Here is a 27,917-nt window from a genome sequence, read left to right as displayed (position 1 = left end):
AAGTACAATTAGGGCTAAACGTACAAAGTACAATTAGGGCTAAACGTACAAAGTACAATTAAGCTAAACGTACAAAGTACAATTAAGCTAAACGTACAAAGTACAATTAGGCTAAATGTACAAAGTACAATTAAGCTAAACGTACAAAGTACAATTAGGCAAACGTACATAGTACAATTAGGCTAAACGTACAAAGTACAATTAAGCAAATGTACAAAGTACAATTAGGCTAAACGTACAAAGTACAATTAAGCTAAACGTACAAAGTGCAATTAGGCTAAACGTACATAGTACAATTAGGCTAAACGTACATAGTACAATTAGGCTAAACGTACATAGTACAATTAGGCTAAACGTACAAAGTACAATTAAGCAAATGTACAAAGTACAATTAGGCTAAACGTACAAAGTACAATTAAGCTAAACGTACAAAGTGCAATTAGGCTAAACGTACATAGTACAATTAGGCTAAACGTACATAGTACAATTAGGCTAAACGTACATAGTACAATTAGGCTAAACGTACAAAGTACAATTAGGCTAAACGTACAAAGTACAATTAGGCTAAACGTACAAAGTACAATTAGGCTAAACGTACAAAGTACAATTAGGCTAAACGTACAAAGTACAATTAGGCTAAACGTACATAGTACAATTAGGCTAAACGTACAAAGTACAATTAGGCAAACGTACATAGTACAATTAGGCTAAACGTACATAGTACAATTAGGCTAAACGTACATAGTACAATTAGGCTAAATGTACAAAGTACAATTAGGCTAAACGTACAAAGTACAATTAGGCTTAACGTACATAGTACAATTAGGCTAAACGTACATAGTACAATTAGGCTAAACATAAAAAGTACAATTAGGCAAACGTACAAAGTACAATTAGGCAAACGTACATAGTTCAATTAGGCTAAACGTACATAGTACAATTAGGCTAAATGTACAAAGTACAATTAGGCTAAACGTACAAAGTACAATTAGGCTAAACGTACAAAGTACAATTAGGCTAAACGTACATAGTACAATTAGGCTAAACGTACAAAGTACAATTAGGCTAAACGTACAAAGTACAATTAGGCTAAACGTACATAGTACAATTAGGCTAAACGTACATAGTACAATTAGGCTAAATGTACAAAGTACAATTAGGCTAAATATACAAAGTACAATTAGGCTAAACGTACATAGTACAATTAGGCTAAACGTACATAGTACAATTAGGCTAAACGTACATTGTACAATTAGGCTAAACGTACAAAGTACAATTAGGCTAAACGTACAAAGTACAATTAGGCTAAACGTACATAGTACAATTAGGCTAAACGTACAAAGTACAATTAGGCTTAACGTACAAAGTACAATTAGGCTTAACGTACATAGTACAATTAGGCTAAACGTACAAAGTACAATTAGGCTAAACGTACAAAGTACAATTAGGCTAAACGTACATAGTACAATTAGGCTAAACGTACATAGTACAATTAGGCTAAATGTACAAAGTACAATTAGGCTAAATATACAAAGTACAATTAGGCTAAACGTACATAGTACAATTAGGCTAAACGTACATAGTACAATTAGGCTAAACGTACAAAGTACAATTAGGCTAAACGTACAAAGTACAATTAGGCTAAACGTACATAGTACAATTAGGCTAAACGTACAAAGTACAATTAGGCTAAACGTACAAAGTACAATTAGGTTTGATTTGATTTGTTGATTTGAGGCACATCGGCACAATTTAGGCCATGTCGTGCCTGCAGTCCCTCAAGGACCACTCTCTCTCTAAACAACAAGGGCCAGATTCTATACAGTCATATAATTAAAATCAAGGTCTATTCACAGTTAAAATAGTAAAGGTAGTAAAAATTTAAATATTTGGTAAAAATCTAATGTAAATAGTGCATGTTCACAAATTCAGAAATCAGATCTTCGTAGATAGCCCCACTTCCCGAATAAAGCCCAGTACCTTCCCAGGGTCGACATTATTAAATAGTGTTTTTAGATTAGTGGCTCTAAAATATTTCGCCCTGACATCCTGGTATCTGGGGCAATCAACGAGGATATGTTCCACGGTGAGGCGAGAGTCACAGTACTCGCAAAGTGGGGGCTCCTCTCTCTTCAGTACAAAAGAGTGCGTGATGTAGGTGTGGCCAATCCTAAGTCTGGACATGGTTGTGCTACCACGCCTTGTCAGACCCTCAAAGTACAATTAGGCTAAACGTACATAGTACAATTAGGCTAAACGTACAAAGTACAATTAGGCTAAACGTACAAAGTACAATTAGGCTAAACGTACAAAGTACAATTAGGCTAAACGTACAAAGTACAATTAGGCTAAACGTACATAGTACAATTAGGCTAAACGTACATAGTACAATTAGGCTAAACGTACATAGTACAATTAGGCTAATCGTACATAGTACAATTTGGCTAAACGTACAAAGTACAATTAGGCTAAACGTACATAGTGCAATTAGGCTAAACGTACAACAAAGTAAAATTTGATTAAACGAACAAATTACAGTTAGACTAAATGTAGAACAAAATACAATCGACCAAACAGTGCGCTACCAAAGTGCTACAAGACCTAAATAATGTAAAAAAAAGTGTCATTACGCTTATCACTTTATCACTACGCTTATCACTTTATCACTACGTAGCATAGAGTAAGCCCAACACGAGTACAAGGTACAGTAACACTAAGACTCTCATTTCCCTCTCCAGTCTTTGACGACTTGACAAAGAAGTGACTAAATACTTTCTTCTAGACATTCTGTAACTTTGGAAAACTCGGTCACTCAAAGATGTGTCCAGGGCAATGACCACCAGTGAATCACTGAAACATTCCGCTGGATTTGAACCACTAGTCTGATAAATCTTAAAAAGAACTGTAACTCTATAACTAGATCAATATACATTTTGAACTTGCACTTTAATAAGTAGGGCGCTGATACAGCTGCTAAAAAATGTTTTAAAAAACCCAGATCTAGGTAGAAGCTTGCTCGGTGTTATTGGACATCTTCACTAAAAACCTAGCTGAATGTTTGAAAGACGTTATCTAGTTGGCTAAAAAAAAAACACAAAAAAAAAAAACAAACCCAGAGGTCACCATTAGAAGCAAGGATTGCACTTACTGTGAGTTGCCAGCCATTCGTTCAGGTCTAACATGTTCGGCAGAGCCACCAACTTAAAGAAGTCAGCGTCGGAGATCCGATCTCGAAAATAAGGGTCCTCCAGATATTCTTTTTGTTCTTCTGCATTTGGGGGTGTGGGGGAGTCTTTATCCTTTCTGCGCCCCTTCCTAAACACAAAAGGAAAAAACAAAACAAAAGTGAATAAATCTTATATTCAAACTCAAACAAACTTTTTTTTTTCCAATAATGAATGGATAACTTGAGGTGTGGTAATTGTATACACAAGATAACTTACAAAGCAATAAACACATTTAAAAATTATTTTTTTTTAATTCAAAGCTTATCAAAAGGGGAAGAACTCCGTCCTTAAAACTATTTCTACCAATAATGTACAAGTTATTTCCCTAATTCAATATCAAACAAAATAATTATCAGAATTTAATTGACTGAGCACTTTTGTTTATTGATTTATGTTTAGTTAAGTACAATAGATAATAGTTTTTAAAGTATCAACTTGATCCGAGAAAGCGTGAGGGAGTAATAGCGTTAACAATTATTTAAGGGGACTAAACCCAACAAATGCAGTCACAGAGGTATAGTATTGAAATATTTGTTTCACTTGTTATTAAACAGATTAATGAATTATCTGTAATTAATTGTCTAATTGGTTACTTTTTTTTTTTTAATTTATGTCTTGTCTATGCCAATGAATAATTATGTGAAGCTTCAGCTTGATCCGAGATTGGGTGTGGGAGAAATAACGTGTACACACTTTTTACCAGACAGATAGAGTGAGTTGATATAAGCTTTGTAAAAAAAGCTACAATAGTTTTCATTTGACTATGTAAAGACCTACAAAGTGAAGCACTTGAAGCTGATCTAAGCAAAAAGTCGTTACAATATTTGTGTGCAACATGTCAGGTAAAACTAAATACCTCTAAAGTCTGCCCTTTAATAAATTAAAACTACAGAATTGCGTACAATTTCGATGTAATATGGACAGCAAGCCTCTAGATATAATGACATCCATTAGATTTATGTTCTCTATGAGCAGGCCAAGAGATAAAGGTAGACTCCACCTTCAACCACATCCAACAGCAGCCTGGATTAGGTGGATGAGCAATGATAAGCTGGTGAGAACCGCAACAGCAACAGCTCAATGGGAATAAACCTAATCAGCAACAGGTGAAGGTTTCTAGTACAACTTCCTGGTCTGTGAATGAGCTTTTCAAGGGATGTGTGTGTGTGTTGTTGTTGTTTTTTAAGCTAGACAGAAAAGTACATGTGGAAATACGATAACTGGGAAATGAGATGTAGCAGGCCAGTGACGCGTGTAGCAGATCTGTGACGTGTTGCAGGCCAGCAACGTGTGTAGCAGGCCAGTGACGCGTGTAGCAGATCTGTGACGTGTGTAGCAGGCCAGCGATGCGTGTAGCAGATCTGTGACGCGTGTAGGAGACATGTGACGCGTGTAGGAGACATATGACGCGTGTAGCAGATTTGTGACATGTGTAGCAGATTTGTGACATGAAGCACTTTTGAGACATGTGTAGCAGATTTGTGACATGTGTAGCAGATTTGTGACGTGTAGCAGATTTGTGACGTGTAGCAGATTTGTGGCGTGTAGCAGATTTGTGACATGTGTAACACATCTGCGACGTGTGTAGCAGATTTGTGACGAGTCTGTGACCCGTGTAGCAGGTCTGAGACGGGTGCAGTCGACCCACTTAGGCCTTCCAAGCAGATTTGAAACTATGTAAAGAAGCTTTTTTTTTAAATCAAAGAAAAAAAAAGAGATAACTTCATTACTAGCGCTAGTCTTGAAGAGTGAGCGATAGAAGAGCAGACAGAATAAAGAAGTTGGACGCTGGAATACTAACGTTGAAGACGAGACACTAAATGAAATGTCATCGAATAAACATTTCAAAAAAAAAAAAGCTAAGGAATAAAACGGGCGTTTATGTAGAAGTCAAAGAAAAGAGAGGAGGAGAAATGGGGCGATGATGAGTGGGAGCGAGAGAGAGAGACGAAGTGAGTCTATACTCAACAGGTGATGTAAGGTAAAAGGTCGATGCCAGCCACTAACGGAAGTCGAGGTGACCGGCTGACAGACAAGTTCAACCCAAGTCTGTGTGGAGTGAGTGAGATGCTTGCGTGTGTGTAAGTGTGTGTGTGTGTATGCCATGGAACGGCAGTGTGTTTATTAAGTGTTCTTGTTAAAGCAATCAATGTTATTTGCTATGTATGTAGCGCCACAGACTCACCAGTAGCGAGAACAGTAATCAACTCAACAGACTACACAATGACTGGGGGGATAATTAGGTATCAGGAATGGGAGTTGTGTGAGGAAACAGTTCCACAATGTAAAGTTCCATTTTCAGACCTTGCAATCTATGGGGCAGATGATCTTAAGACCATCTGTTTCTATGGCCAACGGTTCACGCGCAGAGTGTCGAGCAGGCGAGCACAACGACCAACCGCCACCTTTACTTCCATAACTAATATCAGATACCTATTAGAGTTGCGTTGAATCAGGGGCCCCTCAAAATGCCGAAATTCAAAATCCCAATCTTCACCGAGATTCGAACACAGGACCTCAGGGTCGGAAGCCCACCCCCTAACCATCAGCCATCGTGCCCACCATGCGTTAAATGCTTGGTCACCTTCTGCCATTCAAATAAAATAAAAATTAAAAAAAATAAAAAAACAACGCCAAATTTGGAATAAGGTCAAAGACGTTGTCTTGGAAACAAAAAGTCTTTTTTTTTTCACCCTCAACAGTCGTGACCTATTAAGAGGATTCTGTTCTGTGTCATTTAGTAGCCAACGACTGTTCTGCTTTCTGTACTGGGTACTCAACATTGCCGTCTGCTAGACGCACTGGATCCGGAAATGAACTGCCGAGAGGTCGTCTAGATCTCGGGGTCTTTCACGAGATGTACTTAGCGACGACTTAGTCCATAGTTGTGAATCATAGTAATTACATAATCATTGTAGTGAATGTTATCGTGAAGAATTAGAGATCTAGATTTATTTCATAGTTGTTTACACTATTTTAGCTCATAAGCATCCCCCCAGCGGTGGTCGATTTAGATTCTCTCTTCACCGTCTACGTCTGTCCTCGGCAGTGGATTTTCTTTTGGTCTCAAATGTGTATCCCGCGGCCTTTGTAAGTGATCTCCATCTGCCCCGTTCTAAGCCGCCTACAGCCAGGTGCTCTCTTCTATGTCAGTTAAAGAACTGGTGCCTAAGCTGGTCTTTAAAGCGTTTTCGTGAGGAGCCTCTGTTACGTCGACCACACCAAAAAAAAAATAAAAAATCAACTTTTGGCAAACCCCATACGGAATACGTTACGCTGGGCAGGGCTCGTAATGAAATAGTTAATTTGTATATACGAATGTCTTAGCTGGACTATCAGAGAAGAACATTCTCCCCCAACATTTGATGGCAATAAATTTCAAGTCTTGAATCAGAACGTCATCATAGTCTCTGCATCATAAACTTAAAATAAATGTCCTTGGGTGATCAAAACACACACACACACACTCTCGACTTCCTTCTAGAAAGCATTAATACGTTCGTTTAAATACGGAGAACTAAAGGGGGGGGGGACTAGTACAGAAGTAGGCAGCAGGAGGGGGTGGAGGGGGGGGGTGAAAGTCTTTCAACCAGGTTTCTATTTCCAGTCGGACAAACTCGGCGAATGGCGTGACAAGAATTTTTGTTTTTCCTTTCAATTCTGCCGTAGGAATTGAACTGGGGTGGGGGGGGGGGGGAATCAGGTCGCAGAGAAAGGTCATACTAAGACGTTTAGAGGTCAATATAGACCATAACACTAAAAGTACTTCCAGTAGGAACAGAGGAGAGGAGGGAACAAAGAAATCGTAGAAAAGGCTTGGAGATCCCTAGAGTTTCAAACTAACCCCCCACTAAAAAAAAGGGAGGAGGGCTTCTCCTGAGAGTAACAGTTTCACATAATCAAACAAGAAAAAGAACATGGGTTGTAGCAGCCGAAGGGAGGAATTCAACTGCAATTGTAATGGAGGTAAGTAAATATACAGATTAATTGCTAGAGAGAAGAATCGGGCGCCCAGCTAAGTGTTAAAAAAGAGACAGCTGGCTCCAATATGTGGCTCAATTAAAAGACTGATGTATGAAGATTTCAAAAACTATCATGAGTCAGATTTTACACCTTTAGCTTTCCCTACCCCAAGCACGGCTTTCGATTTATATCCAAGACATAGACAGTTCTACATAATACATTAGTAATATGAAAGTTTATAAACTTTAGTGCTGCTTTATATCGATGACTAGATTCTATATTCTATGTCTAGTTAGCGCTAAAAAGCGCAAAACAAAAATGGTTTCTTAATGCGCTTCTGAACAAAGCACACCACCCAGCACACACACACACACATGTCAGCTGTGGCTCGTGCTTCCACCAACGTGAGCACTATTTATAGACATGGCGGGATCAATCGATTGGATGCACACGAGGTTTAGGGTCCCAGTACCACGCCCACCCTTTAAATATACCAACGGTGTTTACAGACGAAAAGGTCTCACATCCAAGACACCAGGTTGGCAAAGGGGGGGGGGGGCAGAAACTGGGTTAGTGAACAGGTTACGTAAGAGCCCAGCACATTTCCACAAGAAAAATAAACCTCATTGAAACTGTGCGACTAACCCTCCTTAGGAAAGTGTCACTTGTAGAATTGTGTTCATGAATCTGTAAAACCTTTTTTCTAAAAATATTAAAAGAACCCCCCAGGAATGTACTCCTCTACCACGCCATGAGGTTATACATGTACTTATTTGTGACAAACCTACAAGTATTTTATGCATGTACACACAAACAAAATGTCACAGGTTTATTGTAACCGTTATTTATCCGTGAGGTGATTTGTCTTATAACTGTGCATCACACAAAACAAATACAGTATACAAGCAAACGATATGTATATTATATATCTGACTATATCTATACATGTATGTATATGTATATCTATGTATGCATATGTATATCTATGTATGCATATGTATATCTATGTATGCATATGTATATCTATGTATGCATATGTATGTCTATGTATGTCTATGTATGTATATGTATGTCTATGTATGTATATGTATGTCTATGTATGTCTAAGTATGTATATGTATATCTATGTATGTATATGTATATCTATGTATGTATATGTATATCTATGTATGTATATCTATGTATGCATATGTTTTTATTTTGTATATCTATGTATGTATATGTATATCTATGTATGTATATGTATATCTATGTATGCATATGTGTATCTATGTATGCATATGTATATCTATGTATGCATATGTATATCTATGTATGCATATGTATATCTATGTATGCATATGTATATCTATGTATGCATATGTATATCTATGTATGCATATGTATATCTATGTATGTATATCTATGTATGCATATGTATATCTATGTATGTATATGTATATCTATGCATGTATATGTATATCTATGCATGTATATGTATATCTATGTATGTATATGTATATCTATGTATGCATATGTATATCTATGTATGTATATATATATATATATATATATATGTATGCATATGTATATCTATGTATGTACACACACGCACACACACAAAATATATGTTCATAGCAGTTCATAGCACAGTTTCTGATTTGATTTTGATTTGAGGCACATCGGCACAATTTAGGCCATGTCGTGCCTGCAGTCCCTTAAGGATCCCTCTCTCTCTAAACAACAAGGGCCAGATTCTATACAGTCATATCATTAAAATCAAGGTCTATTCACAGTTAAAATAGTAACATAGCACAGTTTCTTCTAAGTACTTTGTGAAATTGACATTAGACAGTTGGATTGTAATCCATGGTCTAATTGCCAAGGGATCAAAAGGAATGTGTGTATGGACTAGGATTCTGAATGTAAAATGACAGTGTAGATATATAACGTCTCTTTACAGAAAAGATAACTGTCAACATATCAGTTGTTTTTCCGCTAAGTAAAACAATCACACTAACAAAGAAGTTTGTCTTGTGTGGAGTCGATAGCTTGAGGGATAACTCATTCAAACATGTTGTCTTCAAGTCTATCAATTCATTTAGATAAAAACAAAATTTAACTATGGCTAGACTACTAGACCTAGATATAGTCGAAATACAATAAACTCATTCAAGTCTTGCATTAAGAGACATCAGTAATTAACTTTGATCGACCCAGGGGCAAGCAAGTCTCCATGGAAACTTCCAAAATAAAATTTATGAGCGTTTCAGAGTTTAATAAGTAATCATTACTAAACAAATCCCAGATACCATAACATTAAGGGATAATTCTGATACGGTTGCAAGATACACTGGCACTATTAGATAATACTATTGATACTATCATCAGATACTCAATGAATTAGTTATGCAAATTTAAAATCTTTTTCTTCGCAATAATTCTTAGCGTTAAAAAAAAAAAAAAAAAAAAAAAACCTTGAGTTAAAAAGAATGCCTTTAGATCACTTGACAGCCTTTAGCTCCTGATGGAGTGAATATCTTAAAAGCCGCAGAGAAGTCGCTAATGACTGGAGTAATTACTAAAGGTGCTAATGAACTCACCAAAAATTAATGACGAACAACATTCCGGATGTCATTGTTTACCGGCAACACACAGGGCAGATTGGCACCATGGTCATTAGCCTGGCACACAGCTGTCAGGGGCACTTCCAATGGAATATAACACAAGATCACGATCAGTGGGCTCCGCCGTTGATCCCAATTACTGTCTAATCCTATGACACACGAATATTTATTTCCACAAAAAAAAAAAAAATGTGTCCTCCTGTCACATTAAAGTTAGCCGGATGTTGTGATCCAGATTCACGATGTCAGGAAACACAACACGAGGTGGGGGGGGGTGAAGAGGGAGAGGAGGGGGGGGGGCGGCGTACGCAACTGTCAACCTTACGAACGAGGTCTCCACCCACCTGTCACTGAATGTGCCTGCTGGCTGTTGTCAACTCTCGACGTTTAAAAAAAAAAATCTAACCCAATGTCATCCCAATCAATCTTCACCGCTCTTATAAAAAAAAAAAAAAAATAAATCTACAAACTAATCACTGAGGCGATTAAAAACACCTAGGAAATACACATTACTCCATTACTCATGTAATTAAAAGCCGACACGACTCTGCTTTGTAGCATTAACTAAATACAACACAAAACATAAGCTACGAATTTAACAAATCCCTGAGATTACGTAAAAGAAGCCAGTAAACAACCCCCAGCTTCAAAACACTTGGCCAGATATAGACTTCCACTAAGAAAAGAAAAAAAAAACATCCTATTGTGACTCCGGCCTACCAACGACCTCTCCTCTTGCTCCACGGACCGGCCACTTTCGGTGCTCTCCCCTCCCCCCTCCCCTTGCAACGAGACCGCTTTAATGATACTCTCTTCCTCAGATTCATTTTTGGTCTCCCCGTTCTTCTTCCTCTTTTTTTTTTTCTTTTCGCGGTAAACACGAACCTATCGTCTGCTACGTTGGTAAACTTCCCTATTGAAAGTAGTGCCCGGCGAATCGGCGCGAATGAGGCGCGGAGCAAGCCAGTGGTTGCCAAAGTAGGCCTAACTTGAAATAAAGATTGGTAAGAGAGAAACAAAATCGTTTAACTAACAGTTCCAATCTTTAAGATCTAGTAACTGAGAGCCTGACGTCGAAATAGAAAACTTTTTAGGAAAAAAAGAAAAAAAAAGTCATGATACATAACAAGGGCATTTTTTTTTTTTTTTACATTTTGCTCAATGTTAAATGACTGAAGTTACTTCGCCACGGACATGTCTAATTGCCCGAGAACTTTGTGCATGTAGAACAGATGTAGATCTGTAAATAGCCTAATGATAGCCGCTAGCAAGACCAATTAGTTTTCAAATTTACTAGCCCGTGGTAATTTACGAAAGGCGAGATAGCACAGGTGAAAATATGCCTTGAAAGGAGTCACAAACTTAACTAAAATATTTTTTTTTTAAATATTTTTTTAAGACAAGAAACCTTAAATTAGGGTAATAAGGTTGAAACGGTACAAGTTTCCCCCCTTCCCCGGATATATATTTTAAATATATTTATACATAAAGATCACGACCAAACTAACATCAAGCTTCTCCGAATACGTTCTAGTCTAGTTCACACCACAGCGCGCGCTTGTACACATACAAAGAAGTTGACCTCGATGTTTGCTTGTCTAACAAGTCAAACAGCGCACGTCCAGTATCAGTTCCAGGAGGAGGCTTTAAGTAAACCAAACATGCAGAAGATTTGAACCAGACAGCTCTAAGTTATTGTGCTAATCTCCAGCTAAACAATGGGGTAGGGGGGTGGGGTAGAAGTAAGACAACCTTTGTCCCCCTGGAGAGGGAAAAAAAACTGGCTTGTTACAGATGTTACACCTGAACTACATACCTGTCAAACCTATTAGTCAAAACTAATACCATTTGAAGAAAAGTTTGTATCAGTTGTGAGATTTCTCTAAAGCTAATGCCTCTGAAAACTGAACCTAGAAACACGAAAAAAAAAAAAAAGCGCTTTTATCTATTGAAATATATGAAATATTAATCTGTCAGGACGCGATGGTGGCAGAGCGGTTAAGCTCTTTGCTTCCGAGCAAGGTGTCCCGGATTAGAATCCTGATGAAGACTTATCTTTGGGAGCCTCTTAGTCCACCCCTAACCTGGCATTAGTTATTTAAGGAAAAGTAAAGGCGGTTGGTCATTGTGCTGGCCACATGACACCCTCGTTAAGCGTGGGTTAACAGAAACATGACCTTTACATCCTCTGCCCTATAGACAGCAAGGTCTCATAGTGGAACTATAGCATCAATCTGATTATCTATAGGATTTTAAATAAATGAATCGCTACTGACAAGGAGGGTGTGCTGTGGCCGTGTGATAGAGAGATCTTGGGTGTTCCTTCAGACGATATTGAGTTAAAAAATTCAGGTAAAGGCTGGAACGTCCTTTGGGTCCACCCAGTTTTGATTTGTATCAGACAATTTAAAGAGGGGGAGGAGAAAAAAAGAGAGAGAGAGGGTGGGGGCGCAGTGGGTCACGTGACACCCTCGTTAAACCGTTTTCCGCATAAAAGAGATTATGTTACATGACCTAGCTAGGTTTTAAAGGGGATACCTTACTTCCCCGCGTGACTCCAGTCAAGAGTACATCCTGCCTGAACTAAAGGGGCACACGAGCCAAGGCTCAAACATTACAATGAAGATCCTCTTCAGCAAGGAGTAAGAACGTGTAGTCACTTACAACATTGTTACACACTCTTCAATCCAACATTCTATCTAGGGACCTGCCCTGCTTGCGCCAAGAGAGCAAAACTAATCTTACAACAGCGGAGGAAATCGGTGTAAACAAAGAACAACAACTCCATGGCCAGGCCAACCAGGAATCTTAAAGACAAGAGAGTAATGTGATCTTGACAATGGAAGATGTAGGCGAGAATCAAACATCTACATTGACTTGATCTGCCACTGCACATCTAAATGTTGTGTGCACGCTGCGCAAGGGACTGCATGACGAGCTCCGGTTAGCGCAGGCCAATAGTGGCTCAGGAAAGAAAAGTAGCTCCATGTCAAAGGCCACAGGAGATATTACATTATAGAGCGGAAGGTTACATTATTTCGTGTTTTTGGTTTGCAGCGCGCGCTCGGCACAAAGGCGTTAAACGTCTACTCATGTCTCGTTACATAAATAATCTCTTTACCCACGTAATTTACTTTGATAGGCCATGCTATTACATCCAGAATCATGCTATATATATTGTAAGTTGGTTAATGAATACTTTGTGCAGACAAATGTGTCAGGTCCCTGAACAACGCGAAACACCACCAATAAAAAAGTATGTACGCATCTAGCGGTTAAGTCAACTGGAACGTTTTCTTAGATCAAACCCAAACCAACTTTCTGTGAAAGTCACTGAAGCGTGGCGAGCGTTTTCTAAGCTGCTCATATGACTGTCAACATTTTCCAATAAAACGTCTTTCAAGAAATCAAACCTGGACCTTGAGTTTTTGGGGAACTTACGCTTTAAATGAAAAATACTTACGATCAGAAGGATACAAAAAAAAAATCATTCGACTCGGAGCCTCAAAGGAAAATTATTAAAGTTTGTGACGCTGACTGTTCAATTGTTGACCTCAGTTTTAGACTTTAATTAGCTAATGATCTGGACAAAGTGGACATGCAGGGTTAGAGTCAATCAAACGTTTAATCATTTATCACTGGCTTGATTTTAGATCATTCACGAGAGCTGGAAAGTGATTCATCATTGAATAGAACAATCACAGTTGGTTTCACACACAAACACACACACACCACAGGCGTCCATCTTTCCCCCCAAAACGTCTGCTTTCAAAACCAAGATTTAATCTAAATTGTTCATGCTTGACCTTTATGACCCCACGTTACTTAACATCTCTGCGCAATCTTGTTTTGATCAGTTTTAAAATATGTATCTAAGATCCCGTTTATAACCAGGTGACATCCGTCTTTATTGAAGTGAATACAATCCAGGGAAACACAAGTTAGTGTCATGCCATGACAATAATGCTCAAATCTTTGAAAAAACAGACATGGTATTGTGGCCCTAACTGTCGATCAAGGACACAGTCACTGCCCAGACTTTCTGAAAACTAGCCCTAAGGTATTGTTTCTTAATGAGGTCTCTGAAAACTATTTTGTTTTGCCGGTAAGATTTATTTTTTAAAGATCTGGAACTGTAGTAGATTACATTGGAAGTAGATAAACTAGATATATATGAACAGACGTCATTTCTAGTCGGCCTTGTTTTTCAACGGGGTCGTTCAATAAAACAGTACAGCACACACTGGTATACACACTTGTAAAACTAGATATTCAAATGACCATTTCGAAAGTAAATAGCGCGGAACGACCAGTGACGTCAATGTAAAAAAAAAGGGTCCTAACTTTCCAGTTCACCGGATAGAGTTTGGGCTATACTGTGTGTGTGTGTGTGTGTGTGTGTTGGTGAAGGGCGGGAAGTTTATCAATCAGCAGAAGTCGTCTGCGAAACTTGCATTCAATTCAAACAGTTAAGAAACTGAAAGAGAAACTGACGAATGTGGTCTACTACTGAACATGAACAGGATGTTTAAAAAGTAGCTCAGGAAGTATCAAACTACCGATTTAGTAGCTAAAATAGCTGAAAGATTTTGTTACGGCGGCCACGCCGTTGGATTAAGCAGTTTAATTTGGAGGGGGGGAGGAGAGCATAGTAAATAAGCTTTATATACAATGTCTTGTTTGCTGTCGGTTGTAAAGAGATTTGTCAAAAACATTACATACTAATATTAAATAAGCCGATTTTATTTTACCAATCAGTAGCTCATAGTATAAACTAAATTGTTAAATATATTTTAAAAAATAAAGCTTTGAAGGAGAACGCTGCTTAAATTGTTAAGAAAGTTTAGACATTGGATCATATGGTTTGGATAATTTAGTATAGTATACCCAATCCCCCCCCCCTCCCCAAACCGATATAAATCATAACGCCTTTATAGTACGTCATGTTAGTGCGATAAACAAAAAAATCGTCTCGGGAAATACAGCCCGGCGTTGACAAGACCGAATAATACATGCTGCTAAGAATTAGCTCTCTGTTGCTCAATTCTGTTGGGTTTGATTGAAGCGATATGGTCACAACCCCCCCCCCCCGCCCCCCTCCCTGCACTGGTGGCCGTGATTGATACCAGGTAAGCGCCACAAAACGAGATTAATCCTAGCAGGTTTTTTCGGGTACAGTCAGCAATGTACTGCCAGCCTCACTTTGAGAAAGATTCCATGCTGCTTGCCAAAACGTCAGATGCAAACTTCTTAAAAAAAAAAAAAACCAAAAACTACTTTGCTTCGGTTCAGAATCGGGGCCAATTACGCAGAATGAAACATAATTTGGCAACAAATGCAGAAATATGTATCAACAACACGATGGAACGTCCTATTGGTAAGTACATTATGTTCCATGCGTGACACACATATAATGAAGTATGATCCAAAGTATTTGTAACGGAATAAAAGGCTCAGTGGAAGAATGGAAACGGAGCGAGGTATTAATGGAATATACCTACAGTGTGTTCACATTGGAGGAAAACACTGGTCGCCACAATAATGTGATGAGCTAATACGTTTATCTAGATCTATTTAACGAATGCGAGAAAGTAAGGGGGGATGCATATATTTAGAGATAATGAAAGTGTGTGGACATATGTTGCTGGTGTGATTTAATGACCACGCAGCGGTGACCAAACGTTGTTTTTTGTTGTTGCTTTTCTTAATTAGTCCAGAAATGCCCAACCAATTTCAAGTGACAAGGTACTATCCGTCTCTCAAACATCCACCCATAGTTCATGATGAGGCCTCAGAAGCCTCGGTTCCATTGGACTTTTTTTTAGCGGTGTTGTGGCCAGTGGCGTAGCTAGGGTGGGGGGAGGAGAATTTGAAAATCCCCCGGGTCCCCACTAGAGGAGGTGGCCCAAATTAGTGGTTTTTATTTTAAATATTAAAAATTACGCAAATGGCAGGGGCCCCAAAAAGGTCAAACCCCGGGCACCCAAATGATGGCAAATTCCTAGCTACGCCCCTGGTTGTAGCTGTCCGTGACACGTGTGTCAAATTCTCATGACCTTCATGCAGAAACAAGTTGCTCACCACTGCTACAGTATGGAGAATGTTAGGAGAATGTAATGAGAATGAATGTCCTTTATAATGAAAAACGTTTGACCAATCTTAATGAAACCTGACATATATATATATAAAGCTCCTCCTTCGTGATCGAAGATGAGCACATTTCTCATTTCCTATGGACTCGAAGGTGACTCTTAAGTCCAATCGTCGCTTTAAAAAGCCGGCCGCAGATGTGGCATGGGTGGCTTTGGTCAGTTGCAGATAGGTCTGCTGCTTCTCTCAGCTTTTTGTTGGTTCGACGCTCTTTCACCCTGGCCACTCTTCTTGCTTCAAATCTCAAGACTCCGAGACTCACGGCTTCACGCCATGAGGCCTTAAAACAACTGGTAAATGACAGCTTTTTAAATATCATATTCAAGGAAATTTCGTAAACCAATATTGTACAAATAAAGAGCAAAAAGAATGAAACAGCCATAGCCTTTTTAAAAAAATTCTTCCCAAGAAGGTAAAAACATAAATTTTATGCGGACAAAGACAAACATTTAGCGGACAAAGACAAACATTTCTTCCAAGATGTTGGGTCAAGTAAAGAAAAGTTTCAGGTGTATTTAGAATTGTGTTCATCTCAAAATGTGTCCATTTGTCCAGGACAGTGTTTCCCAAACTGTATTCCCTGGAGCCCTCGTGTTTCTCGAGGCCTGAACTACTGGGATAATTCACTAGTAAGCCACCACGCGAATTAATCTCTAAAAATAAAATAAGCAAAGTGTTCCGCTAAATACTCCGAATGTGTGAAGTGTTCCGCCAAGGAAAAAGCTTGGGAAACACAGGTCTAGGAAATTGAAAAAAAAAAAAAAAAAAAAGTGATAACATTACATGAAAATACCATGAAAATATACAGGATAGAAAAATACAATTGTAGTTTGCAAATATGCACAGAGACATTTCAATAAACTCAAATTTAAATGACCATAATGCGCTCATGACTGACTCTAGAAAGAAGGGTAGATTGTGTGATATCCAGGTCGATACTGGCGATAAAAAATCACCTGATATGTTGACTTAACTCTTTCTCTCCTAGCTGACGATACCAGCGTTGATTCCACCAGAATGTGGTAAATAATTACGGAGAGAAAGAGTTAAAACAAAAAAAAAACTCGATTCTTTAAAGACTTGCTGTCTTGCCTTAAAGACTTGATGTCTTCAATCCAAGTTCTCCAAGAGACAAAGGCAAGTCGTAAACAGACATCCCTGCCATTGAAGTCGTAAACAGACATCCCTGCCATTGAAGTCGTAAACAGACATCCCTGCCATTGAAGTCGTAAACAGACATCCCTGCCATTGAAGTCGTAAACAGACATCCCTGCCATTGAAGTCGTAAACAGACATCCCTGCCATTGAAGTCGTAAACAGACATCCCTGCCATTGAAGTCGTAAACAGACATCCCTGCCATTGAAGTCGTAAACAGACATCCCTGCCATTGAAGTCGTAAACAGACATCCCTGCCATTGAAGTCGTAAACAGCCCCCACCACCACGACTACTTGAACGTCCCAGATGAAGACGGCGCTGCTGCTCATCAGCCTCGGCAACGACCTGTGTGGCGCTCGCGCCTCTACCCGTTGAAACGTCTCTTCAATGCACCAGTGACATGACCTGAAATGTCTTCCCCACCTGGCACAGCACCAGGGTCGTGTGGGTGCGTCAAGTCGTCAGGAAGTGTGTGGAGGGGAGGGGGGGGGGCGCGCTTAGAACCACGCAACGCCTGGAACTAGATGAAATACAAATCAGAAGTGATGGATGAGCAGGTGAGCAGGACTTGTCACTTTAGCAAGAGTTGTCTCTTATTCTTTAGTTCTAGTGTCTGTGTTTCACAATCATAGACACGAGATGGAAATAAAAAGGGGCAAACGATGTTTAGCTAGGAAATGAATAATGTGTGACCAGAAATCTGATCAAAACAGTTCGGTCCTGTTACAAACATCACAAACAAAACAGTTTGGTCCTGTTTACAAACATCACAAACAAAACAGTTTGGTCCTGTTACAAACATCACAAACAAAACAGTTTGGTCCTGTTACAACATCACAAACAAAACAGTTCAGTCCTGTTACAAACATCACAAACAAAACAGTTTGGTCCTGTTACAAACATCACAAACAAAACAGTTTGGTCCTGTTACAAACATCACAAACAAAACAGTTTGGTCCTGTTACAAACATCACAAACAAAACAGTTTGGCCCTGTTACAAAGATCACAAACAAAACAGTTTGGTCCTCTTAACAACATCACAAACAAAACAAAACTTAAAAAAAAACAGCGTTCCGTTTTTGTTCACTAAAATTGAAATGTTTGAAAACTTAGCTCCAGATCTCAGAACTAGATCTGACAAAGTGCGTGATGACCTTGATTTCAACCATAGTACTTAAAATAATGTTGTTTTATGTTTTTGTTTTTTTTTTGAGTAATTTCAAGGACTCGTGTCTCCACTGTGGCGGCTTGTCCAAAAATCTTGAAAGCCAGAATCGCTACAATGTTTATCGTGACGTCTCCAACAGTCTTCAACTAGATATTAAGTCATCCCTAGAAATGTTCAATCATTTGTAGAATGACAGAAAAACGCTTGGAACATGGTCTTCATTAGAACGCTGTTAACGCGACAATATTTCGTGAGACCTAAATAACTTTGCTAAAGGCTGCTTTAGAAGCATGCGGACAATGTTGTAGTCGTTGTTTTACTGAACGAATGTTGATCTAGATGAGTCAAGAGTCGCCATCGCTGCTCAAACTAAGAGACACGATGCGGAGAGAATATTGCTCCAGAGAGGGGAGAACTAGATCTATATGGATACGAGAAATCAATGTTTCTAGAGTGACGGAGTTTGACAGAGAGAACAAAATGTCACAACAGAAGACTGCAGTATCTTAACAACAGTAGAACTTTTAACTTTTGAAGGTCAAACGAAACTGGCACAAGGTTACGTCAGAAAGTAGGTCAAGGACTATTTGCAAAGTACATTTACAAGAACACAGTATTAATAACTTTGACAAAAAAAAACAGATACTTATGAAAGGAACTAATTTTAACGATCGACTGTTCAGCGACGCTTTCAAACCTAATGCAACCGCCATTAAAAAAAATAAATCCGGACATAATCATATACCGGCATATACAATTTTAGTGGAACCTATTTCATTAACTGTCACAGCAACCTAGCCAAAAATGAATGTAAACCCATTCGAACCCACACAAACTTCCACCAGAACTTCCTCACACACACACACATTTTTAGTTTCAATTGAAGCCTTTACATCAGGTACGTCAGTGTACGATTTCTCGCCTGAAGACTCGAGATTTCTAAAGGGAAGCTTTAAAGGTAGCGAGCGAGGCGTGCGTCTTTAATTAAAGGTCTTTCATAAGTGATCTCTTCACGTCAATAGTCCGTATAGAAAATGTACAGCTTTGCAATAAAGAACTGGGGAATCTATACATCCATTAGACTATATAGTTAAACGTAGTATACATTTAACTATATATTATCTTACATAACACAGACATTATATAAAAAAAGAAGATGGGTCATGCAATATCGAAAAAAGACTATATAAATAAACAGATTATCCAAAAGACTATATAGATCTAGTTAAACACTGTATCCGTCCCTGTTTTTTTTTTTTTGTTGTTTTTTTGGATGGCTGCCTGGTCGTGCGGTTTGCGCGCTGGACTGTCGTTTGGATTTATCGATGGTCCCGGGTTCAAACCCTGCCCGCTCCCAGCCCCCGTCGTCCTGCGGGAGGTTTGGACTAGGAAGTAAACTATCTGCAACTCTGAAGAAACATCCGAAATATGTCAAACATTTTACAAACATCCATACGACTATACAGTTGTTATTTTTGTGTTGTTGTTTTTTTGTATTCTTTCAGAATTAAAGATTATTACCTCCCACAGACGTGGGGGTGAAGGGTGGGAGGGGTTCGAACCAGGGACCACCGAGACGATAGTCCAGAGCGCATGCCACACAACTAGACAAACCACCAACAGACTTAACAGTGATCTCAAACTATGAGCCTTAAAAGGAATAGCAAGTGACTGGCATGTGATGTCTTGATTACATTTTAATCAGGTTAATGAACAGAAAAAAAAAAGATGATTCTTCGTTTTGAATGGGTCAATGGAGGCGATGTCAAATCTAGATATCAGCGCCACGATGGTCGGTAAACATTCCCAAAGGATTCAGCTGTCCTGGATCCACCATTATCATTGTTTAATGTTTTGTTTTTGTTTTGATTATTATTATTGTTTGTTTTTGTTTGCCTCTGATGTTTCTTCAAAAACATCGCCATTAAAGGAATCCACCAGTCAAGATCTTCTGCTTGTAAGGCGGATTGTATCCATTTACTTCCTTAGAGACACAAGCTTTACCATAATATCACGAACAGAAAGAATTAATTATTCATCCACGCTAAAACCAAATGTTTGTTTATTACGTTGGACTAATAGTATGTCGACATTGATACACGTTTAGGAACAAACGAAAGATAATGGTAATGGTTGCGCAAAAACTGAGGTTTTCCTTCAAAAAAAACAACAGAAAAAGTATTGGGAATGGAAATAATCCCTCAAAGATAGCATCGCGGACACGACATGCAACTAGCACCGCAGCCCACAAGTTTTGAGATAAAAGAACACGGCTATCATTGAACGTGTCCAAACAGCTGACATTCAATCCATTCAAGCCATGCATCACACACAAACTTATTGTATAAAAGTCCGAGGATACAAAGCTGAACCAGGGGACATCATTGATCATCTGGGTGCGGCCTTCTATCTGTGCTACACGTGGCCATTAATGTCATTTATTCGAAGAGTCTAGATTCCTTTAAAACAAAACTTTTTAAAAAGAAACTCTCATAATGACGAGATAACTTTCACATGGGTGTTTGAATGGGTAATGCCTTTTTTTCTGTCCTCCACAATAAATCTTGTAACACAAAAATTCTTGTATATCAATAAGTAGCTTTGCGGACGTGGTGTGAAAGTGATAAAGCGCTTGGCTTCAGAACCGAGGGGTTACGGGTTCGAATCACAGTGAAGATCTTTAATTTTAGGATTTGGGAAAGCAAAGCGGTTGGTCGTTGTGCTGGCCACATAACACCCTTGTTATGGAGTGCTTGTGTTTCTATGATGACGGTGGGAAGAGTTAAGCTATTGGCTACGAATGGTGCAACATAGATGGCATTGTCGTCATTTGGTCTTAAGACTGACCACTCTAGAACGTGAGACGGAAGGTTGTTATTGTAGTGAGTTTAGACTTGAAGATATTACCAAAGTCTACTACATTTATTTCATTTACCACAAGTTAATTATGTCTATAGAATAAATAAAGTTCTATTTAGTTTGTTCACAAAAGGAAGTTATTCAAGCTATTTGAGGTTGTATTACTAAGGATATATTACGCCTTCAGCGGTCTGGTTGTCTACCAGCACCAATCCTAGTTAATCATCACGAAGTTTGAAAAACCCAGAAAAACTCAAAACGCATTATTTTAGGATTATTAAAAGAAAGAGAATAAGCCATCGTAAGTCTTAAGCAACATTTGACCAAGCTAAATCAATACTACGGCAGGGGAAATAACCAGCAACCGCTGCTAGCACAACGAATCACAGTACATGTCAGTCAAGTTTTGGCCAGCACAAGTTTGCATTTATTTTTTTTATTCTCGGAACTGGCAGTTTCTGAAAGCATCTATTCCAAGTATAGTCACTCAAGGATACAGTTCTTGGCAACAACGCCAGAAACAAGGCAGAGAAATCCAATCACAATCAGTTTTGTTCTACATCAAAAATAGAAAAAAAATTCGATAGTTATTTACAATTGTATGTAACATTTAGTTCTCATTATTATATTATTCAAATAGTTATCCACTTGATCTATGAGCATTTCACATCTTTGAAGTAAATTTTTTTTTTATTTCACGCATGTAGACAAAGAAGTTGATCTATGATCATGGAAAGACTTGTAACTAAACCAATCATTTAGTATCAACACCAAGCAATGAAAAAATCATAGTACATTTGGACCTTTCAAAAGGCATTTTGTTTTCCTGAAGAAGACATCACTGTATTGAAGAAAACCATCAATTCTATAAATGCCAACTGATTGGATTAGTTCCATGTAACATCTACAGGTTCACTGTTAAACATACGAAGTCCCACCACGCTAGAGCTAGGGGCGGCTAGAGGAAGCAGAGAAGCGCTTCAAATGAACCACTGAAATATTACATGCATAGTGCATATGCACCAACAAGGGAGGCCGTATGCTCGCACCATACAGATAATAGGAACAATAGAAATACATGCAAGCATTATCTTAAAGTGCACAGCTCTCGCTAGACAACATCTGGGCGTTTTGCATGACACGAGGGCACATTTCGTATTTTAAGACTTGCACAACAAAATGTTTAGAGGAGCATCGTGACCTGGTGGAAATAACAGACCGATTCCAGATTCGTTTTAGAGACAGCATTCTCATCCATTCCCCATCTCCCCTGTGGTCTCTGGCCATGTGTAAAGTGATAGTGCCGCTATGACGCCCGGTTTACAATTAAAGGAATGCGAACAATATTCATTTCGGGCGCCAGCCCACCCCACCCCTTGTTCCTTGGCAAGGTCCTCCCATCCCCTCGTTCCATGGCGCATATGTGTATCATATTCAAAGACCAACGTCCAATAATCCCATTTAGATATAACCTACCTATATATCAAAGTTAATGGTATGGTCTATTAAATGTAAAGGCTACAAATAATTTCTTATCAATGGGAAAATACTTGTATCTCAAAAATGGGAACATGATCTATCACAAAAAATAGGAATATAATCTATTTCAAACAATAGGAAGATAATCTATCACAAAAAAAAAAAATGGGAAGATGAAATATCTAAAAAAAAAAATGGGAAGATGAAATATCTCAAAAATGGGAAGATGAAATATCTATAAAAATGGGAAGATAGTTTATCTCAAAAATAGGAAGATAATATATCAGCAAAGTTGAAACACTTTCTTATAAAGGTTATCTGACGACAGTCAATAATTAACGCCGACCTTTCCCCCACGATGTACTAATGAAAGATCAAAATGTTATTGACTTCAAATCGAACATATTTTGTTTTTTTGTGTTAGACCTAGTGGTAAACAACTCATACTGGTCTATGTGAGAAATGTGAGCACTAAGCATCGTCTCCAGATGTTACCACTAGATCTAAATGCGCAGTCCGATAGCATCTCATACTTTGTGAGGGGGGAGATTAAATGAGATTATAAAAGAAGTGAGTCACGCTATAAATAGAAACAAACGCCAAAGAAGGGAGATAAAACTTAACACACGTTAAGTCAAAGAACAAAAAATATACTAGATTATGTGTGTGAAATGTCATCCGAAGAAAAAAAAAAGACCTATAGGATGACTTTTTTAAAATGGCAACACACATTGAAGTTAAGTAGAATAGAATTACTTTTGAAAACACTGACTCGCAAAACATTCCAGTGACACTGTTTTCTTGTAGGGTAAACGTGGAAACTGCACTCGTGTTGCTTTACATTACTAGACAACTGAACTTACTACACTGGATGAAGAATGCTAGACATCCTCGAGGACTCCCACTGAAGACCCACTGTAGGAGATACATCTCCACATCCACGGTGATTCTCGAGGACTCCCACTGAAGACCCACTGCAGGAGATACATCTTCACATCCACGGTGATTCTCGAGGACTCCCACAGAAGACCCACTGCAGGAGATACATCTCCACATCCACGGTGATTCTCGAGGACTCACACAGAAGACCCACTGCAGGAGATACATTTTCACATCCACGGTGACTCTCAAGGACTCCCACTGCAGGAGATACTACATCTCCACATCCACCTGCAGGAGATACATCTTCACATCCACGGTGATTCTCGAGGACTCCCACAGAAGACCCACTGCAGGAGATACTACAATCCACATCCACCTGCAGGAGATACATCTTCACATCCACGGTGACTCTCAAAGACTCCCACAGAAGACCCACTGCAGGAGATACATCTTCACATCCACGGTGACTCTCAAAGACTCCCACAGAAGACCCACTGCAGGAGATACTACAATCCACATCCACCTGCAGGAGATACATCTTCACATCCACGGTGACTCTCAAAGACTCCCACAGAAGACCCACTGCAGGAGATACATCTCCACATCCACCTGCAGGAGATACTACACAGGAGATACTACATCTCCACATCCACGGTGACTCTCAAAGACTCCCACAGAAGACCCACTGCAGGAGATACTACAATCCACATCCACCTGCAGGAGATACTACATCTTCACATCCACGGTGACCCTCAAAGACTCCCACAGAAGACCCACTGCAGGAGATACTACATCTCCACATCCACCTGCAGGAGAAACTACATCTCCACATCCACCTGCAGGAGAAACTACATCTCCACATCCACCTGCAGGAGAAACTACATCTCCACATCCACCTGCAGGAGAAACTACATCTCCACATCCACCTGCAGGAGAAACTACATCTCCACATCCACCTGCAGGAGAAACTACACAGGAGAAACTACATCTCCACATCCACCTGCAGGAGAAACTACATCTCCACATCCACCTGCAGGAGAAACTACATCTCCACATCCACCTGCAGGAGAAACTACACAGGAGAAACTACATCTCCACATCCACCTGCAGGAGAAACTACATCTCCACATCCACCTGCAGGAGAAACTACATCTCCACATCCACCTGCAGGAGATACTACACAGGAGATACTACATCTCCACATCCACCTGCAGGAGAAACTACATCTCCACATCCACCTGCAGGAGATACTACACAGGAGATACTACATCTCCACATCCACCTGCAGGAGAAACTACATCTCCACATCCACCTGCAGGAGATACTACATCTCCACATCCACCTGCAGGAGAAACTACATCTCCACATTCAAGGTGATGCTAAGTTTACAGAGCTTGGGATATTGGTAGGTGACGGACGTTAAGACACGAAGATCAATGACAATAAAAATGTAAATTACTTTCTAACCAATTAATGTTTCATGCACACACACACACACAAAATATTTAGACTGTAGAGAAAGTCAAAAAAAAAAAGTACCGCTGTTTAAAGGTTGACAACAGCAATCTATTTTTAAATGCGAACAATTCTCAAAGCGTCCAGCAATGCAGGGAATTTTATCTCGAAGCTGTTAAATCAAGTAACTATTTTTTAATAATCGAAGAGACGCCTTTAGCTGTAAGAAAACAATTATTGAGGAGCCAAGGACATTGACAACTAAGAGTATACAATAATTGAAATCAACTTCGCCAACTTTCGAAAGCACCAGAAAACTCGATGGCTGTCAGAAAGCTGATTAGTTTCTTTTTTGTTTTGTTTTAATTCTACCAATAGTTAGAAAGAAAACTCCAAACACAAAAGAAATACATATAGAAAATTTAAAAAAAAAAACAAAAAAAAACAAAAACAAATGTCACATGCGTTATGGAGGTCAGTGCTTTCAGTTTCATTGCCTTCATTTGAGAGTGCGGATATTTAATATATAGGTGAGTGAAAAGTCTGGCTGTCAGGTATGGATGATGTGCTTAGCGTTAAGTAGAACTTAATCTCCCCCCCCCTCCCTTTTTAATGCATGTTGATTTTTTCCTTTAGCTACGCCATCTTGTATTTATTCATCTATAATGATCACTATGTTAATATCTATTGCCAGTTTTCAAAAGCAACTCTAGAACTGAGGATTTTAAAAAGATACAGAAACAAGTGACTAACTACAGCTAAGTCAAAAATATATTAGCCTTTTTGGTACAACTATTTCTAAATGTGTTCAAACCATGGAGACACCAAGACGCTAAGCTATGACATCAGATAACGAGGCCAAACTATTCAAAACGTTAAAGAGGCTAGAAGGTGAAAAGAAAAATCCGAAACCAATGGAAGATTTCAATTCCTTCAAGCGTCTGACACGACGTAGCAACGAATCTAATTACCACGCTTGGAAACTTGAAAAGACATTTTAGTATATTTAATTGATGTTTGCATGTGACATCGTTAAGGACACTCAATTTAACATGTCACAGTTTAGGGACGAAGAAATAGAGTGTTGTTGTTGTTACCTAGTAACCTGGGAAGAGAGGAAGTTCAATTTAGCTAAAAAATAAATGTCAATTTATTATATTACATTTTTTTTAAACCTTGATATCCCCAAGGGGGGAAACTCGGTGTATTTCTTTGAGGATGTTTTGACATTATTAATATTACTGTTTTTTGTATTACGCGTCCTCCTTTTGTAATAGCATACCGGTACTCGGTGCGCTTTGGTCTAATGACTTGGGGAGGTGGGGTATCTGGGAGAAGGTTTTTGTGCCGCCTTTGAGGGATCTCAGCTTTAAGACAAATCTCTATTTAATAATTCCTAATCTATATATGGATTCGAACTCAAGCCCCTTACGCGGTCTAGGCCAGTTTGTCACACATCTTACATGCTTGTATCTCATTCTCAATTTAACTACATTAGAGCCTGTACTTTTAAAGACAGGATTACTTTTACCTTTTTACCTATCCCTTAGTCTATTGGACCGTTGGGGCACCATGCAAGACTCGGCGACCGTCTTTCTCCATTCCTCTCTGTCTTTAGCCTTAGTTAGAACCTCTTTCAATGGCAGGCCAGTCCATTTTTTTTATGTTGTCCTCCCATCGCTTTCTCTGTCTGCCTCTTCTTCTTTTCCCTGGTACTGTTCCCTGAAGGAGGGTCTTTGCGAGCCCCGAAGATCTTTCATTTGACTAACTGCTGCTTTCTATCAACGGGAAGCAGTCGACAGCGACAATAATCATATTTTCAATTGGAACTCAGTTTCGGTAAGGATTGGAGAAATCGTCAACTTGACGCCGTGCACTACCTACTTTTGGTATTACAGGAAAATGCAGTTATCTGCCCCTCCATCCGTAACGCCAGTGGACTCTAGCCCTAAATCCACTTTTTAAAACTCCACGCAGGAGAGCGCTCTGTAATCCTTCATAACAATAAGTGGAAGAGAGACTGAGTCATTCGGAATCAAACTTAAATCTTCAAACTGCTAGAGACAGTACGTTAACGTACACTTTTGGTTAATATTTATGTATACTTTGTACACTTTGGTTTCTTATAGTTATAATGTTTTTGTTTGGTGTAATGCACAAATTGTAAGACAAATTTCCTTACGGATAATAAAGATTATTATTATTATTATTAGTATAGTTAGTAGTAGAATCTCATATTCCGTCATTAATATAATAAAATGGAAGACTGTATTACTTTGTAATACTTTTCATACAATCGGTAAATTTAATTATATAAATGCAGAATCTAAACAAATAAAATAATCAACGAGGCAAAAATTAACAAGGACTGGATTACATTTTCTTTTTTTTTTATAATAAAATAATAATTAGAATTAAACTTTTTTTTTAATGAAAGAAAATTATGACTTTCGACAAAGAAGTCGGGAACGAAGGGGAGAACTATTTTTAGATTGATCCTAGCGCAGCAGGGGGACTTAACTGCTTCGGTGTGTTGAGAAGCATAACCAAGAATGGCATATCATCATATTCTTTGTTCACTATACCGAGTCATGCTTTCAACTTGACCTTATCCATACAAGGCAATAGGTTTGTAGCACAATTCTCACATATGACATATATTCAATTCATTGGGCGCCAGTGTAACGCAATAATAATGAGTCAAAACGTTGAGCCGGCCAAATAAATCTTGAATACTAAGCACATCCACTCGACGTTTCTCAAAGCCCTTCGTTCCTGCCATCAGAGTTTAAACGTTTAAAACATGTTCCGTGTCTAGATGCTCATAACATTAACCAGACTCCGGGTTTTTTCTTTCTTTAGATCTCTCTTAAGTTTACCAGACACCCTAATTGTCATACGTTTAGGCAGTGGCTAATAATAAGCTGCCAGTTAAAACAAAACAATAAAAAAAAAAAGATTATGTAACG

At 38.8% G+C, this 27,917-nt stretch overlaps 1 protein-coding gene across 9 annotated transcripts in view; it reads right to left on the bottom strand.

Moving 5' to 3' along the window:
• LOC106075267 (MOB kinase activator 2-like) overlaps nucleotides 1-27,917 on the bottom strand; it is a 112,970-nt gene that overhangs the window by 14,111 nt on the left and 70,942 nt on the right. For 8 of the 9 annotated variants that reach the window (XM_013236230.2, XM_013236227.2, XM_056044704.1 and 5 more), the window contains one exon: nucleotides 3,149-3,315. In XM_013236230.2, coding sequence (XP_013091684.1) covers nucleotides 3,149-3,315 — 167 coding nt within the window. Of the gene's footprint in view, nucleotides 1-3,148; nucleotides 3,316-9,772; nucleotides 10,059-27,917 lie in introns of those variants that run through there. The other variant, XM_013236229.2, reaches the window with a different exon arrangement.

The sequence above is a fragment of the Biomphalaria glabrata genome, chromosome 10 (genome assembly GCF_947242115.1).
Source record: "Biomphalaria glabrata chromosome 10, xgBioGlab47.1, whole genome shotgun sequence".
NCBI classification, from domain to species: Eukaryota; Metazoa; Mollusca; class Gastropoda; family Planorbidae; genus Biomphalaria; species Biomphalaria glabrata.
The sequence above is the reverse complement of the archived record's forward strand: the minus strand, read 5'-3'. Positions and strand labels throughout refer to the sequence as shown.